This window comes from Catharus ustulatus, chromosome 13, assembly GCF_009819885.2.
Source record: "Catharus ustulatus isolate bCatUst1 chromosome 13, bCatUst1.pri.v2, whole genome shotgun sequence".
In the NCBI taxonomy this organism is placed as follows: Eukaryota; Metazoa; Chordata; class Aves; order Passeriformes; family Turdidae; genus Catharus; species Catharus ustulatus.
In genome coordinates this window covers 794,606-808,650 of record NC_046233.1, presented here as the reverse complement: position 1 = coordinate 808,650, position 14,045 = coordinate 794,606, and the positions used below count along the sequence as shown (strand labels likewise).

Below are 14,045 nucleotides of genomic sequence, written 5' to 3'. Positions count from 1 at the left end.
CACTTCTCCCCACTGCAGCGATGCTCTTCCTTCCTGAGATGCTTTTCCCTCCCGAGCATTTGGGCCAGCAGAGCCCTTCCCCTGGCACTGCAGCTCTGTCAGAAACCAGGGAAAGGAGGATGCCCTGCCCTGGGGGCTCAGGGCTGGCACAAGAGCTGCATTTCACCATCCCAAGCTGCACTTTGCTTTCCCAGCTCTCTGGGGCTCTCTCTGGGTTTGCTTTACCCAGAGGATGAGGAGGATGCTCTGGGGTTTGAGCCTCTCCTCAGCTTCTTCACCCCCCACACCTTCTGCAGTGCTTCAGTTACCAGGGCTGCTCAATCTGGGTTTTAAAGCCTCTCTGTGAATCTCGGCTTGTCCTGCTGCCTGTTAATTAACTCGTCCCCACTGCTGGTTTTCATTAAGAGCTCTGATACGTAATTAATTAACGCACTGTGCGCTGTGGTGAGCGGGCTGGTATCAAAGATGCCGTAAAAGATGAAAGTGTTTTGTACTGAGAAACAAAATAATTAAGGCAAAAGTTGTGTTTTCATCTGCCAGCCACAAGCAGAACGTCAGTGGAGATGGGATTTTTTTTTCTAAAACGAACTAGGCAGCTGTAATACAAGAGCTGTGCTGAACTGGGTGGGCTTTGCTCTGGCTGATGCTCTTTGCTGTGTTCTCTGGCTGTTTATGAGAAGTCCCATCCAGACTTTATCTTGAGGCTTCAGTGTTTGTGTCTCCTGTGGGTCAGGGCAGGGATCCCTCTGGATCAGGGCAGGGATCTCTGTGGATCAGGGCAGGGATCCCTCTGGGTCAGGGCAGGGATCCCTCTGGATCTGGGCAGGGATCTCTCTGGGTCAGGGCAGGGATCCCTCTGGGTCAGGGCAGGAATCCCTGTGGGTCAGGGCAAGGGATCTCTGTGAGTCAGGGCAGGGATCCCTCTGGATCTGGGCAGGGATCTCTGTGGGTCAGGGCAGGGATCACTCTGGGTGAGGGCAGGGATCCCTGTGGGTCAGAGCAGGGATCCCTGTGGGTCAGGGCAGGGATCCCTCTGGATCTGGGCAGAGATCTCTCTGGATCAGAGCAGGGATCTGTCTGGGTCAGGGCAGGGATCCCTCTGGGTGAGGGCAGGGATCCCTCTGGGTCAGGGCAGGGATCCCTCTGGATCAGGGCAGGGATCCCTCTGGATCTGAGCAGGGATCCCCCTGGATCAGGGCAGGGATCTCTGTGGATCTGAGCAGGGATCCCTCTGGATCAGGGCAGGGATCCCTGTGGGTCAGGGCAAGGGATCTCTGTGAGTCAGGGCAGGGATCCCTCTGGATCTGGGCAGGGATCCCTCTGGATCTGGGCAGGGATCCCTCTGTGGATCAGGGCAGGGATCCCTCTGGATCTGAGCAGGGATCTCTCTGGATCAGGGCAGGGATCTCTGTGGATCTGGGCAGAGATCTCTGTGGATCAGAGCAGGGATCTCTGTGAGAGTTCCCTCCTCCCTTTGGCCGTGCATTGTCACCACCTTTGCTGGGCTGTCCCCTGAGGTTTCCCTGCCTCGCCTGAGGGTCCCTCTGTCCCCTGCTCTTGGCACAGGTGGGCTCTGCATCGCCCAGTCCCTGAAGATCCCCCAGGAGCGCAAGAACAAGAGCATCGACTTCGACAGGATCATCCGGCAGCTGCTGGAGACGCCCAACGCCAGAGCCATCGTCATCTTCGCCAACGACGAGGACATCAGGTGAGGGGGAGGCTGGGACAGCATGGGACAGCCTGGGACAGCATGGGCTGGCACCTGGGACAGCCTGGGACAGCCTGGGACAGCATGGGACAGCATGGGACAGCCTGGGACAGCACCTGGGACAGCATGGGACAGCATGGGATAGCCTGGGATAGCCTGGGCTGGCTCCTGGGACAGCCTGGGACAGCATGGGACAGCTGGGCTGGCACCTGGGACAGCATGGGACAGCATGGGACAGCTGTGCTGGCACCTGGGACAGCATGGGACAGCCTGGGACAGCCTGGGACAGCCTGGGCTGGCTCCTGGGACAGCATGGGACAGCCTGGGACAGCTGGGCTGGCACCTGGGACAGCATGGGATAGCCTGGAATTGCTGTTCCTGCCCTCAGTGAGCTCTGCTGGGCTCAGGAGTTGCTGTCCCTGCCCATCCCAGGCTCATGCAGCCCAGGCACTGCCATCAGCACACCCCATGTGCTAGAGCAGCTCCTCATGCCAATAAAAACCATCTCAAACCCGCTGTTCTCTCCACAGGCAGGTCCTGGCAGCTGCCAAGAGAGCAGACCAGGTGGGACATTTCCTGTGGGTGGGCTCGGACACCTGGGGCTCCAAGGTGAGCCCGCTGCTGCAGCAGGAGGACGTGGCCGAGGGAGCCATCACCATCCTGCCCAAGAGAGCCACCATCGAGGGTAAGAGCCTGTCCTGGCCCTGCTCCTGTCCCCATCCCTGTCCCTGTCCCCATCCCTGTCCCTGTCCTGTCCCTCCCTGAATTTCTCCCTGCTCCCCACAGGAAACTCGAGGCTGTCAGGACCTGATTTCAGAGCTTGGGGGATGTGCCAGGGCTTTATCCCTGAAGGGATTTATCCCCTGAAAGGAAAAACCCAACTGATCTGAACCTCTCAGCTCATACAGGGGAGGGAGTGTCTTGGGCAGTTGGGTCTCCTCTCTGAAACACAGAAATTTTTTAAAACTTTGTTTTTCCATCAGTGGTTTCCATTTAAACTCAGCTTCCCTTTATTTCAGATCAAGCACTGGGTTTATCCATATTGCTGTGTGCTTCAGAAATATCCACACTTGTACAGATGTGAGTGTATGGCAAATTTTGGGAAACGTGTTTTGCTTAATCCCTTTGGTTCTCAGCTTCCCTTTGTGCTCTCAGGTGTTTGTTGTCTGACCTCACCTCGATTTGTTGATCCTGTTGTGTAAAGATGCTTCAGCACCCATGTGGGCACCAGAGGGGTTGGTCAGAGTTTGTGTTCTCTGGAATCTGCAGGAAAAGTTGTTTCAGTGAGCAGAGCTCACAGCTCCTCTGCTGGCCCAGTCCTCGAGCACACTGCCCACATTAAAATGGGTTCCGGTGTCTTCACTCCGTGGAAAACCAAATATTTGCATTTTTCCTGTGCCTGCACTCCCTGCTCATCAGTTATTCCTCTCAGGTAGATCCTCTGCTTCATTCTTTTCCATTTTTAACCCCCCGAGGTACTCTTGGATGTTATTCCTCCGTAAATACAGAAAGTTGACAGACAATGAAGTGGTTTGTTTCAGAAAACCTGAATATTTTAATAAGCTTTTCACACTGTATTCATCCCTGAGGGTTTCTGACACAGAAACGAGAATTCTGTCAGCAGTACACAGAAACAAAAACTTCCCACGTTTGTTTGTTTGGAAATGTTTTCCTTTCAGGTGGCACATGAAACCCCTGCTGGGAAGCACGAGGGGTTTGGGCACAGCGAGAGGGGATGGCAGAGAGGAGGGTTCAGGTGGGAAAAGGGCAGGTAAAGCAGAGCTGGGGATGGCAGAGTGGAGAGTTCAGGTATAGAAGGGCAGCTGGAGCAGAGCTGGGGATGGCAGGGTGGAGAGTTTAGGTGTAGGTAAAGCAGAATTGGGGATGGCAGAGTGGAGAGTTCAGGTGTAGAAGGGCAGGTAAAGCAGAGCTGGGGATGGCAGAGTGGAGAGTTCAGGTGTAGGTAAAGCAGAGCTGGGGATGGCAGAGTGGAGAGTTCAGGTGTAGGTAAAGCAGAGCTGGGGATGGCAGAGTGGAGAGTTCAGGTGTAGAAGGGCAGCAGGAGCAGAGCTGGGGATGGCAGAGTGGAGGGTTCAGGTGTAGAAGGGCAGGTACAGCAGAGCTGGGGATGGCAAAGTGGAGAGTTCAGGTGTGAAAAGGCAGCAGGAGCAGAGCTGGGGATGGCAGGGTGGAGAGTTCAGGTGTAGAAGGGCAGGTAAAGCAGAGCTGGGGATGACAGAGTGGAGAGTTCAGGTGTAGAAGGGCAGCAGGAGCAGAGCTGGGGATGGCAGAGTGGAGAGTTCAGGTGTGAAAAGGCAGGTGGAGCAGAGCTGAGGATGGCAGAGTGGAGAGTTCAGGTGTAGAAGGGCAGGTAAAGCAGAGCTGGGGATGGCAGAGTGGAGAGTTCAGGTGTAGAAAGGCAGGTAAAGCAGAACTGGGGATGACAGAGTGGAGAGTTCAGGTGTAGAAAGGCAGGTAAAGCAGAACTGGGGATGGCAGAGTGGAGAGTTCAGGTGTAGAAGGGCAGCTGGAGCAGAGCTGGGGATGGCAGGGTGGAGAGTTCAGGTGTGAAAAGGCGGGTAAAGCAGAGCTGGGGATGGCAGAGTGGAGAGTTCAGGTGTAGGTAAAGCAGAGCTGGGGATGGCAGAGTGGAGAGTTCAGGTGTAGGTAAAGCAGAGCTGGGGATGGCAGAGTGGAGAGTTCAGGTGTAGAAAGGCAGCTGGAGCAGAGCTGGGGATGGCAGAGTGGAGAGTTCAGGTGTAGAAGGGCAGGTAAAGCAGAGCTGGGGATGGCAGAGTGGAGAGTTCAGGTGTAGAAAGGCAGCTGGAGCAGAGCTGGGGATGGCAGAGTGGAGGGTTCAGGTGTAGAAAGGCAGCTGGAGCAGAGCTGGGGATGGCAGAGTGGAGGGTTCAGGTGTAGAAGGGCAGGTAAAGCAGAGCTGGGGATGGCAGAGTGGAGGGTTCAGGTGTAGAAGGGCAGCAGGAACAGAGCTGAGGATGGCAGAGTGGAGAGTTCAGGTGTAGAAGGGCAGGTAAAGCAGAGCTGGGGATGGCAGAGTGGAGAGTTCAGGTGTAGAAGGGCAGGTAAAGCAGAGCTGGGGATGGCAGAGTATTTGGTGTATCTGCAAAACCCCTGTGGTTACTGAGCCTGCAGATGTCCCCTGATCAGTGCCTGGGGGAGGCAGAGCAGTGTCCCTGTCACAGCACAGGGCTCCTGGCTGCTCCAAAGGAGGGCTCAGGCTGGGTCCTGCCCTGCCAGCCCCATCCAGCCCTAAATGCCATCTGGAGGTGCCATCTGCTGCTGCCCTGGGCTGCAGGGGTGCTCCAGGGAGCAGAGCTCACCCTGCTGCTGCTGCTGGAGCAGCTCCCTGTGCACTGATCCCATTGTGTCCTGCACCCAGAGATCAGCACAGAACGTGTCAGGCTGGAGCAGTTCTGTTTGCACTGATCCCACTGTGTGTCTGCACCCACAGATCAGCACAGAATGTGTCACTGATCCCATTGTGTGTCCTGTACCCAGAGATCAGCACAGAACATCTCAGGGGTCCCCAGGTGCCCCTGTCCCTCTGGATTGCTCTGTGCTCAGGCTGCTGGGGCTTGCTCTACTTTCCTTGCTGTTGTTTTCATTTCACTTGGCCATGAGACCCAGAGAAAGGAGTTCAGCACTTCAGTGTTGTTCTTTCATCATCCAGAAATGAACTCTGCTTCCTAAAATTCAGCAATGCCTCACTTTTGATGAATGTCAAATTAAGGAAGTGAAGCACCTTGATTTTCCCTGCAAACTGAAGGGAACAATCTGCAGAGCAGGCTGGAGCTCCAGGGCAGGGCATAGCCAAGCACCAGCCCAATTCCCACTGGATTTAGTGAGAGCTCTGGGTTAGAGTCAGGAGTGAGGGGGTTGCCCTTATTTTACTCCTCAAAACCATCTTCTTTTCCCCTTTTATCACTGTCTTAAGCAGTATTTGGAATATGCTGGAGGATGATTCCTGACAAACCCTGCTGGAGGCAGAGAGAGCACTGCAGCTCCTGTGGGCTGACCCAAGCCTTGGCTCTGCCTCCTGCCCAGGAGAGGGAACAGTGCCTGACCATCCCTGTGCCCTGCAGGGCACCCTTGGCATCAGCAGAGCTGTGCTCACACGAGTCACAAACTGAAACACTCATTGCACAGAATAAAAAAAGTGTTTTTCAAATTATTCTTCACCCCAGCTGTGACTTCAGAGTGCAGTGCAGGTGTGCTGTGTTTTACACCTGTGACACAGGTACAGTGCTGTCCCTGCTTTTCTGGGAATATCCAGCAGCCTGGGACTCCAGAGGGGATGTAAAAGTGTTTGGCTTTTTGTAGGATCAGGCCCCAGACCCACAGTTATTTGTCTTGGAACTTGATGTCACTCCTGGGACAGAATTTTCGTTGCCACAGTCCCATGGGGGGGATTTAGGAAATCATTAGATGAACTGAATTCATTCATCTCAAGTCAGTCTTAATATAGCCTGATTGTGTTTGATGTAATTATGCTAAAGGATAAAGTTGCATTTTATTTGCATAATTGCAGTAGACAGTGAGCCAGAGAAGTGCAATGAAAGAGGAATCACTCCTTGGCAAGGTGGGAGCAGCTCAGCGAGCCCAGCCAGGTACAGGGAGCTGAGAGGCTTGGGGAGGCTCCCAGAGCAGAGAGGGATTGGATTTATTTCTTTGTTGGCTGCTTTGTTCACAGAGCAGCTGTGCTGCTGCTCCCTGGTGCTCTGAGCCCTCCCAAAGCAGGCTCTGCTCAGTGACAGGAGGTTCCCAAAGCTCATCCTGAGTCCCAGGAATTGTTTTCCTCTCAGCTCTGAGGGGCAGTGATCTCCTCACCTCCTGTGTCCCATTCCTTTTGCTGTGCAGGATTCCCCAGCTGGGCAGTTCCAGTCTGGCACTGGGAGCACTGGTGGCAGCCTGGTGCTGACTGACACTGCAGAGCTCTGCTTTCCTCTCTGTTCTTGTGCAGGCTCTGCCCTCCCCTCTCAGGTGTGTGCTGTCTGCATGGACACCAGCTCCCAGGGAGCCAAGGAGGGGAGCAGCTGGGGGAGAAACACAGAGGATAATGCACAGATTTGATCTGAATTATTTAGAAAGTCTGGCAAAAGCTTTGCTGATGAGGAGAAAAACAGTCTTTACTGTCTGAGCTCAGAATTGATGCAACTGAACAGTGGGATTCAAATAGATTTCAGATTAATGATTCAATTGCAGAGGCTGTGGATGGGGCTGAGGCTGGAGTTTGTGCAGCTCTGGGCAGGAAGGCTGAGGGATGGCTCGAATCCAGCACAGGGATGAGCCTATACATTTAAAAAACCAAAAACTGCAAGCACTGCAAACCAACAAAACTGTCCCTGGAATTTTCGGTTGTTTGTCTTCCAGAGAGATGGCACATCCTGTTTTGTTTTCATTTCCAACAAGAGCTGGTTTGCTCCTGTTTTTGTTTGGGCAGTAGGAACTGGGAAAAACAATGGAAGAGTGGTGACCTAAGCAAAACTAAGAATGAGATTTTCTCCCTGCTCAGGGCTCTGAAGTGTTTTACCCCCACAGCCCCAGAGTGGCAAAGGGAATGAGCTTTGGGACACCCTGAGCTGCATCTCCTCAGGATGTGGGAGCTGCCAGCTGGGTGTGTTTGGGCATTCCAGCCAGAAGGGAAGGATGGCACGGTGAGAAATCTGCAGTTTGTGTGTGCAGCTCCAGGGAGCTCTCCTGCAGGAGGCTCTGATGGGTGCAGAGCTGGCAAGGAGCAGAGCAGTGCCTGCATCACCCCAGAAGTGCCTTCAGTGCCCCAGAGCTGTGTGTTTGGGGTGCCTGAGTCCTGCCTGAGCAGCTGCTCCCGCCTGGCCCTGCCCTGGGCACCCAGAGCACCCCAGGGAGCTCCCTGCAGCCTGGGGCTGCACACCCAGCACCCAGCAGTGGGGCAGCTCAGCACACACAGAAATGTGCTCAGCTCAGCACACACAGCAATGTGCTCGTTTGAGGAGGGAGCAGAGGTTTCACAGGCTTGGCTTGTTTGTTTCCCTGTGTTTGTATTCTAGAGTGTGTTGTTAAAGCTTCACTGATTATAGGCTTTGGGAAGGAGTAGCTCAGGGAATAATGCACAGAACAATACACATAATTTCCTTAAAGATGATACAATGGATGCACAAGTGCCCACTTCACTCCTGCTGGGTGTGCAGGGCTGCCTCAGGAGCGTGTGTTCCTTCTGATGACTTGAGTGCACGACAACAGAGGGGTGGGGAATGACTTAGGGAAGGATTTGGGAAGAGATTTAGGGAAAGCTGCTCGTGCAGCCCCTGTGCTGCTCCTCGGCAAGGGGAGCAGGAGTCAGCAGATCCATGGGCTGGCTCTGTGCTGAGCTGGATGGACACAGCCCTCCTGTCAGCTCCAGGGGCTGGGAGCTGCTCAGGGAGATCCTGCAGCTGAGGGAAAGGGATTCCTGCAGCCAAACCAGCCCTTCACTGCCATTCCAGCCTTTCACTGCCCTTCCTTCCCAATTCCTGCAGCCATTCCAGCCTTTCACTGCCATTCCCCCCAATTCCTGCAGCCATTCCAGCCTTTCACTGCCCTTCCTTCCCAATTCCTGCAGCCACTCCAGCCTTTCACTGCCATTACAGCCCTTCACAGCCATTCCCTCCAATTCCTGCAGCCACTCCAGCCTTTCACTGCCATTCCAGCCTTTCACAGCCACTCCAGCCTCTCACTGCCATTCCCTCCCAGTCCCTGTGCTCTGGGTGCTCCCAGTGTCACCTGTGCAGAGCCCCCCTGTCCAGCCACAGAATATCCTGGAGCAGGGACCTGTGAAAACCGAGTCCTCGATGTAAAGAAGAAATCCTTCTCATCTTCATTCTCAGGTTCAGTGTTTTGTTTCTCTGTTTAGTTACTTCCCATAGCATTCCAGAGAAGAATATCCCAGATCTGCTGGGCTGGGCTGGTTTTCAGTGGCTGTGGGCAGGTGTGTGGTACCAAAGCAGGAGAGCTGGGGCTGCTCTGCTGCCCTGGGGGCTGACCCAGCTCTCTCACAGCAATTTTCAGTGACACAGCCCTGCCTCAGGGGTTTGTCTTCCCCATTCCTGCAAAGTTTGCATTGAGCACCTCATTTACACAGGGCCAAGCACAAATGATTTAGTACAATACTGCAGTGACTTAATTTCGTGGAATCAAATTGGTTTGCTTTATCTAAAAAACCTGAAATCTAAACCACACCTGAACTGTCTTTGACCTCCTTGGAATTTAAATGGTATTTTTAGTTCTGGCAGTTATTTGAAATGCTGATGTGTCAGTCCCAAAGAGGGAATACTTGTCTCGAGTATTGCCACTTGAAATTTTGGGAAGCCACACAGATGTTCATCTCCTCATTATGGAAATAATGTATTTGGTTAATGTGTTGGTACGAAGAGAGGGGAATACAAATTATCCTGCAACTTGAGAGCTGTTTCAAAGTTTCCTTGTTATACTGAGGCAGCCTCAGGTCTGTCCCTGCACCTCTGGCCCTGCCAGGGCAGCTGTGGGCTCAGCCTCCCCTCAGCAGCTGCTGGGTACTGGGGTAGTGGGGTATTGGAGTATTGGGATATTGGGGTATTGGGATATTGGGGTATTGAGATATTGGGGTATTGAGATATTGGAGTATTGAGATATTGGAGTATTGAGATATTGGTATATTGAGATATTGAGGTATGGGGGTATTGGGATATTGGGGTATTGGGGTATTGGGATATTGGTGTATTGGGATATTGGAGTATTGAGATATTGGGGTATTGGGGTTTGGAGTATTGTGAAATTGAGATATTGGGGTATTGTGAAATTGGGATAGTGGGATATTGGGGTATTTGAGTATTGAGATATTGGGGTATTGAGATATTGGGGTATTGGGATATTAGGATATTGGAGGATTGAGATATTAGGGTATTGGAATATTGGGGTATTGAGATATTGGGGTATTGGGGTATTGGGATATTGGTGTATTGGGATATTGGGGTATTGAGATATTGGGGTATTGGGATATTGGGGTATTGGGTTATTGGGATATTGGTGTATTGGGATATTGGGGTATTGAGATATTGGGGTATTGGGATATTGGGGTATTGAGATATTGGGGTATTGGGGTATTGGGGTATTGGGTTATTGGGATATTGGTGTATTGTGAAATTGGGATATTGGAGTATTGTGAAATTGGGATATTGGGGTATTGTGAAATTGGGATATTGGGGTATTGGGATATTGGGGTGTTGGAGTATTGAGATATTGGGATATTGGGGTATTGTGAAATTGGGCTATTGGGATATTTGGGTATTGGGATATTAGGGTATTTGGATATTGGGGTATTGAGATATTGAGATATTGGTGTATTGAGATAATGAGGTATTGGGGTATTGGGATATTGGAGTATTGAGATATTGGGATATTGGAATATTGGGGTATTGAGGTATTTGGATATTGGGGTATTGGAATATTGGGGTATTGGGATATTGATCCTCCTGGGAATCCAGTGCTGTTCCTCAGGGTGGGCTTCAGTGGCTCTGGGAGCACACGAGGGGAACTCTGAGCCAGGAACTGGCCCCAGGACTGGCCTGGTGGCCCCCAAGGCTGGCCAGCATCCAGAGGGAATGGTGGGGTGGGATGGCCCTGCAGGAGGCACTGGTGGTGGGGCAGGATGAGGGTTGGATGCTCTGCTCCTCTCTGAAATCGATTGGAAGTGGGTTTTGCTTTCCCAGAGATGCAGGGATCCCCTTGGGGAGCTGTGGGAGCTCTGTGCAGGGTCCCAGCCCCTGGGGGCACCCTGGGGGAGGGTCCAGGTTTGCCAGCCCCAGGAGAGAGCAGCAGTGATCCCCTCTGCTCAACCCCCTGCTCACTGTGGCACTGCTCAGGCTGCCTGGAGCCAAGAAATCCTTGAGAAATCGAGAACTCCAAGCTGTGAAACAGCAAGGAGCTTCTGTTTTGTAAAAGGGCCTAAGGAAAAAAGGGAATGATGTGATGAGGGGGTTGGGTTCTATTTTGAGTGAGTTGAGGTTGCTCAGAGAGAGGAGAAAGCTCTGGGGAGATCTTGGAGCCCCTTCTTTACCTGCAGGGGGGTGCAAGGAGAGGGATTTTTCACAGGAGCAGGGGGTGAAGGAGGAGGGGAGACTTAAATTGGATATTGGGGAGAAATTCCCTGGCAGGGTGGGCAGGGCTGGCACAGGTGCCCAGAGCAGCCCCTGGATCCCTGGCAGTGCCCAAGGCCAGGCTGGACATTGGGGACACTGGGAGGTGTCCCTGCCATGGCAGGGGTGGGGATGGAGGGATTTAGGGTGCTGGCACCCCCATCCCATCCCATCCCATCCCATCCCATCCCATCCCATCCCATCCCATCCCATCCCATCCCATCCCATCCCATCCCATCCCATCCCATCCCATCCCATCCCATCCCATCCCATCATTCCCAGTGCCACTGCTCAGACTGGGCACACTCTGCTGCTGCTGCTGTTGACATGGAAACACTGCAGAGAGGAGCAGGGACAGGGAGAGAATCAGCTCTGGTGGGAAGGGCTCAGTGCTGGGAAGAGCAGCCCCTTGCACTTTCCTTTTATTAGAATTCTTTGTTATCAGTTTTAACCTGTTGAGCTCCTTCAGCAGCTGCTGCAGTCGCTGCATCCCAGCACAGAGGGATTTCTGTATTTAAATTCTGGGTGGGGACTGGAGTTTAGCTGCTTTTAGGGGGGTGCTGGGAGCGTTCTGGCAGTGGCTGCTCTGCAGGCAGCAAAGCACTCTCGTGCTGTGCATTTCAACCTCCTGGATCTCGGGTTTTGCTGCTCTGCTTTGGTAAAATGGAGCAGGCCAAACATGGAGCAGCTCCTGGTGACAGCCTGGGAAGCTGGAACTGCTGGGAAGAAACATCCAGTGGGGTGGGAGGGACCCTAAATCCACCCAGAGCCCCCCATCCATGGCAGGGACACTTCCACTGTCCTGGGTGCTCCATCCATGGCAGGGACACTTCCACTGTCCCACTGCTCCAGCCTGGCCCTGGGCACTGCCAGGGATCCAGGGGCAGCCACAGCTGCTCTGTTATTTGCTCAGCAGCTTTGGTAAAAGCCTTGAGCTCACCTTCACATGTGAGAAGGATTCTTTCATGGCTGAAGGTCCTGGCAAACAAAGTGGCCATTTGCAGTGAGTGGCAGCAGGAGGGATGGGTCCTGGCAGGGACATTGTGCCCCAGGAGGTTCCCAGGGCTGGGCTGGGCTGGGCTGGGCTGGGCTCATCCTGCAGCAGCCCTGGGCTGTCCAGCTGAGCTCTGTGACCAGCCCAGGTGACCCCACACCTGTGCCAGCCTGGGGAACCCTCTGGGGCTGCAGCTGCAGGATCTGGATGGGTTTGGAGCTCTCAGAGCAGCCCTGGCAGCTCTCAGTTTGCATTTGTCTTTTTGTGGATTTGAGCTTGAGTGCTTCATGCACAGGGGGAGGCTGTCCCAGTTCCATCCCTGTCCCAGTCCCATCCCTGTCCCAGTCCCATCCCTGCCCCTTCCCCATCCCTGTCCCTGCCAGTGTCCCTGCCCCATCCCTGTCCCTGTCCCTGCCCCATCCCTGTCCCTGTCCCTGCCCCATCCCTGTCTCAGTCCCGTCTCTGTCCCTGTCCCTGTCCCTGCTGGAGGAGGCTCCTGGGGCTGTGCAGAGCCCAGGGCAGCAGCAGAATCCCAGCACTGTGGTCACAGCTCAGGTGTGCAGGGGAACCCCCAGCTGGGCTGGTGCCACTGAAAAGGAAACAGAGACAAGTGCAGGGTTGTGCTGCTGGAGTTGGGAGCTCCCAGGGAGGCTGTGAAACGCAGAATAATGAATAATAAATAATAACAAGTTGTGTATTAACCTTTCCCTGGCAGGGCTGCCCCAGACAGCAGCTGGGTGCTGACCCTGGCAGCTGCATCCTTCTGTGCAGTGACAATGACACTCTCCAGGACCTGTTTATTACCCCAACAGAGCCTTTACAGCCCAAAATCCCAGCTCTGCCCTGAGGGGAATTTCCTCTGTACATGATTTCTGCCATGGATATAAAAAGTCAAATGTGACACCACCTAAAATACCCTTCTGCACAGTTATAATCAACAATTGAAAAAGCAAACAACTGCAAAGCACTTTTATGGCGTGATGGAAGTTAATAAAATCATTTATTTTATGGCCTTTTTACCGAGCAGGAAGGTAAGAAAATATCTGTAGACTGTCTTAATATCACCCCATAGTATGTGGTTGGGCAGCAGCAGAAAATCTGCAGAGACTTGCTGTCCTAAAATTGATCCTGTCATTCCCCAGCTAATGCTTTTATCCCAGATTTAATGTGGGTAAATGAAACTGCTTTGGGTTAAATGCTAGGGAAATTGGAAAAGTGTTTGAGTAGCTGCTTTCAACTCATTTGCCATCAATAATTATAGCAGGTGATGATTTACTGTGTGGGTAAATAGCTGGTTGTCACCAGTGTGGACATCCTTGGGACTAAATAGAAGAATAAAAATATCATAAACTGCTCAAATCCCTGCTCAAGTGAAACTGGGTCAATATGTGGATTTGTTCTCACCTGAGCTGACAATGAGAGCACTTGAGGCACATGGGAAATGCAGTGGGTCAATAATTTTGTGGTTTAATTAGGCTTAATGATTTTCCTTATTAAATAACCCCTGAGCCCCTGGAGTCCCCTGTGACACGAGAAGGGTTTGGAGCGTGTGCTGCTGAAATGGCAAAGCAGAGCTGGCAAGGCAGAGCTGGCACAGCTCCCTCAGCTCCTGCTGGTGGCACTCACTGGTGTGCTGGCAGTGTCCCCTGGGTGCCCTGGCTGTGCTGGTGTCACTGGGGCCAGCCCAGCACAGGATCCCCAATTTCATCTCTGATTTCACAGGTGCTGCTTTCCTGCCTGGTTCTGCAGCCCTGTCCTGTCCTGGTGTGTCCCTGAGTGTTCTGGTGCCAAACCCTGCTGGGTCTGGTGACAATCCCTGCTGGCTCTGGTGTCAAACCCTCCTGGGTCTGGTGACAAACCCTGCTGCCAGCCTGTCCCTGTCCCTGTCCTGTCCCTGGTGTGCTCCTGAGTGTCCTGGTGCCAAACCCTGCTGGCTCTGGTGACAAACCCTGCTGCCAGCCTGTCCCTGTCCTGTCCTGGTGTGCCCCTGAGTGTCCTGGTGCCAAACCCTGCTGGGTCTGGTGACAAACCCTGCTGCCAACCTAGCCCTGTCCCTGTCCTGTCCCTGGTGTGCTCCTGAGTGTCCTGGTGACAAACCCTGCTGGGTCTGGTGTCAAACCCTGCTGGGTCTGGTGACAAACCCTGCTGCCAGCCTGTCCCTGTCCTGTCCCTGGTGTGCTCCTGAGTGTCCTGG

The 14,045-nt window shown here is 53.3% G+C and overlaps 1 protein-coding gene across 2 annotated transcripts in view; it reads left to right on the top strand.

Moving 5' to 3' along the window:
• The window catches only part of GRM7 (glutamate metabotropic receptor 7), a 201,873-nt gene that overhangs the window by 112,644 nt on the left and 75,184 nt on the right, over nucleotides 1–14,045 (top strand). For both annotated transcript variants that reach the window (XM_033071604.2, XM_033071603.1), the window contains exons 3-4: nucleotides 1,567–1,708; nucleotides 2,239–2,393. In XM_033071604.2, the coding sequence (XP_032927495.1) occupies nucleotides 1,567–1,708; nucleotides 2,239–2,393 (297 nt within the window). The remainder of the gene's footprint in view (nucleotides 1–1,566; nucleotides 1,709–2,238; nucleotides 2,394–14,045) is intronic.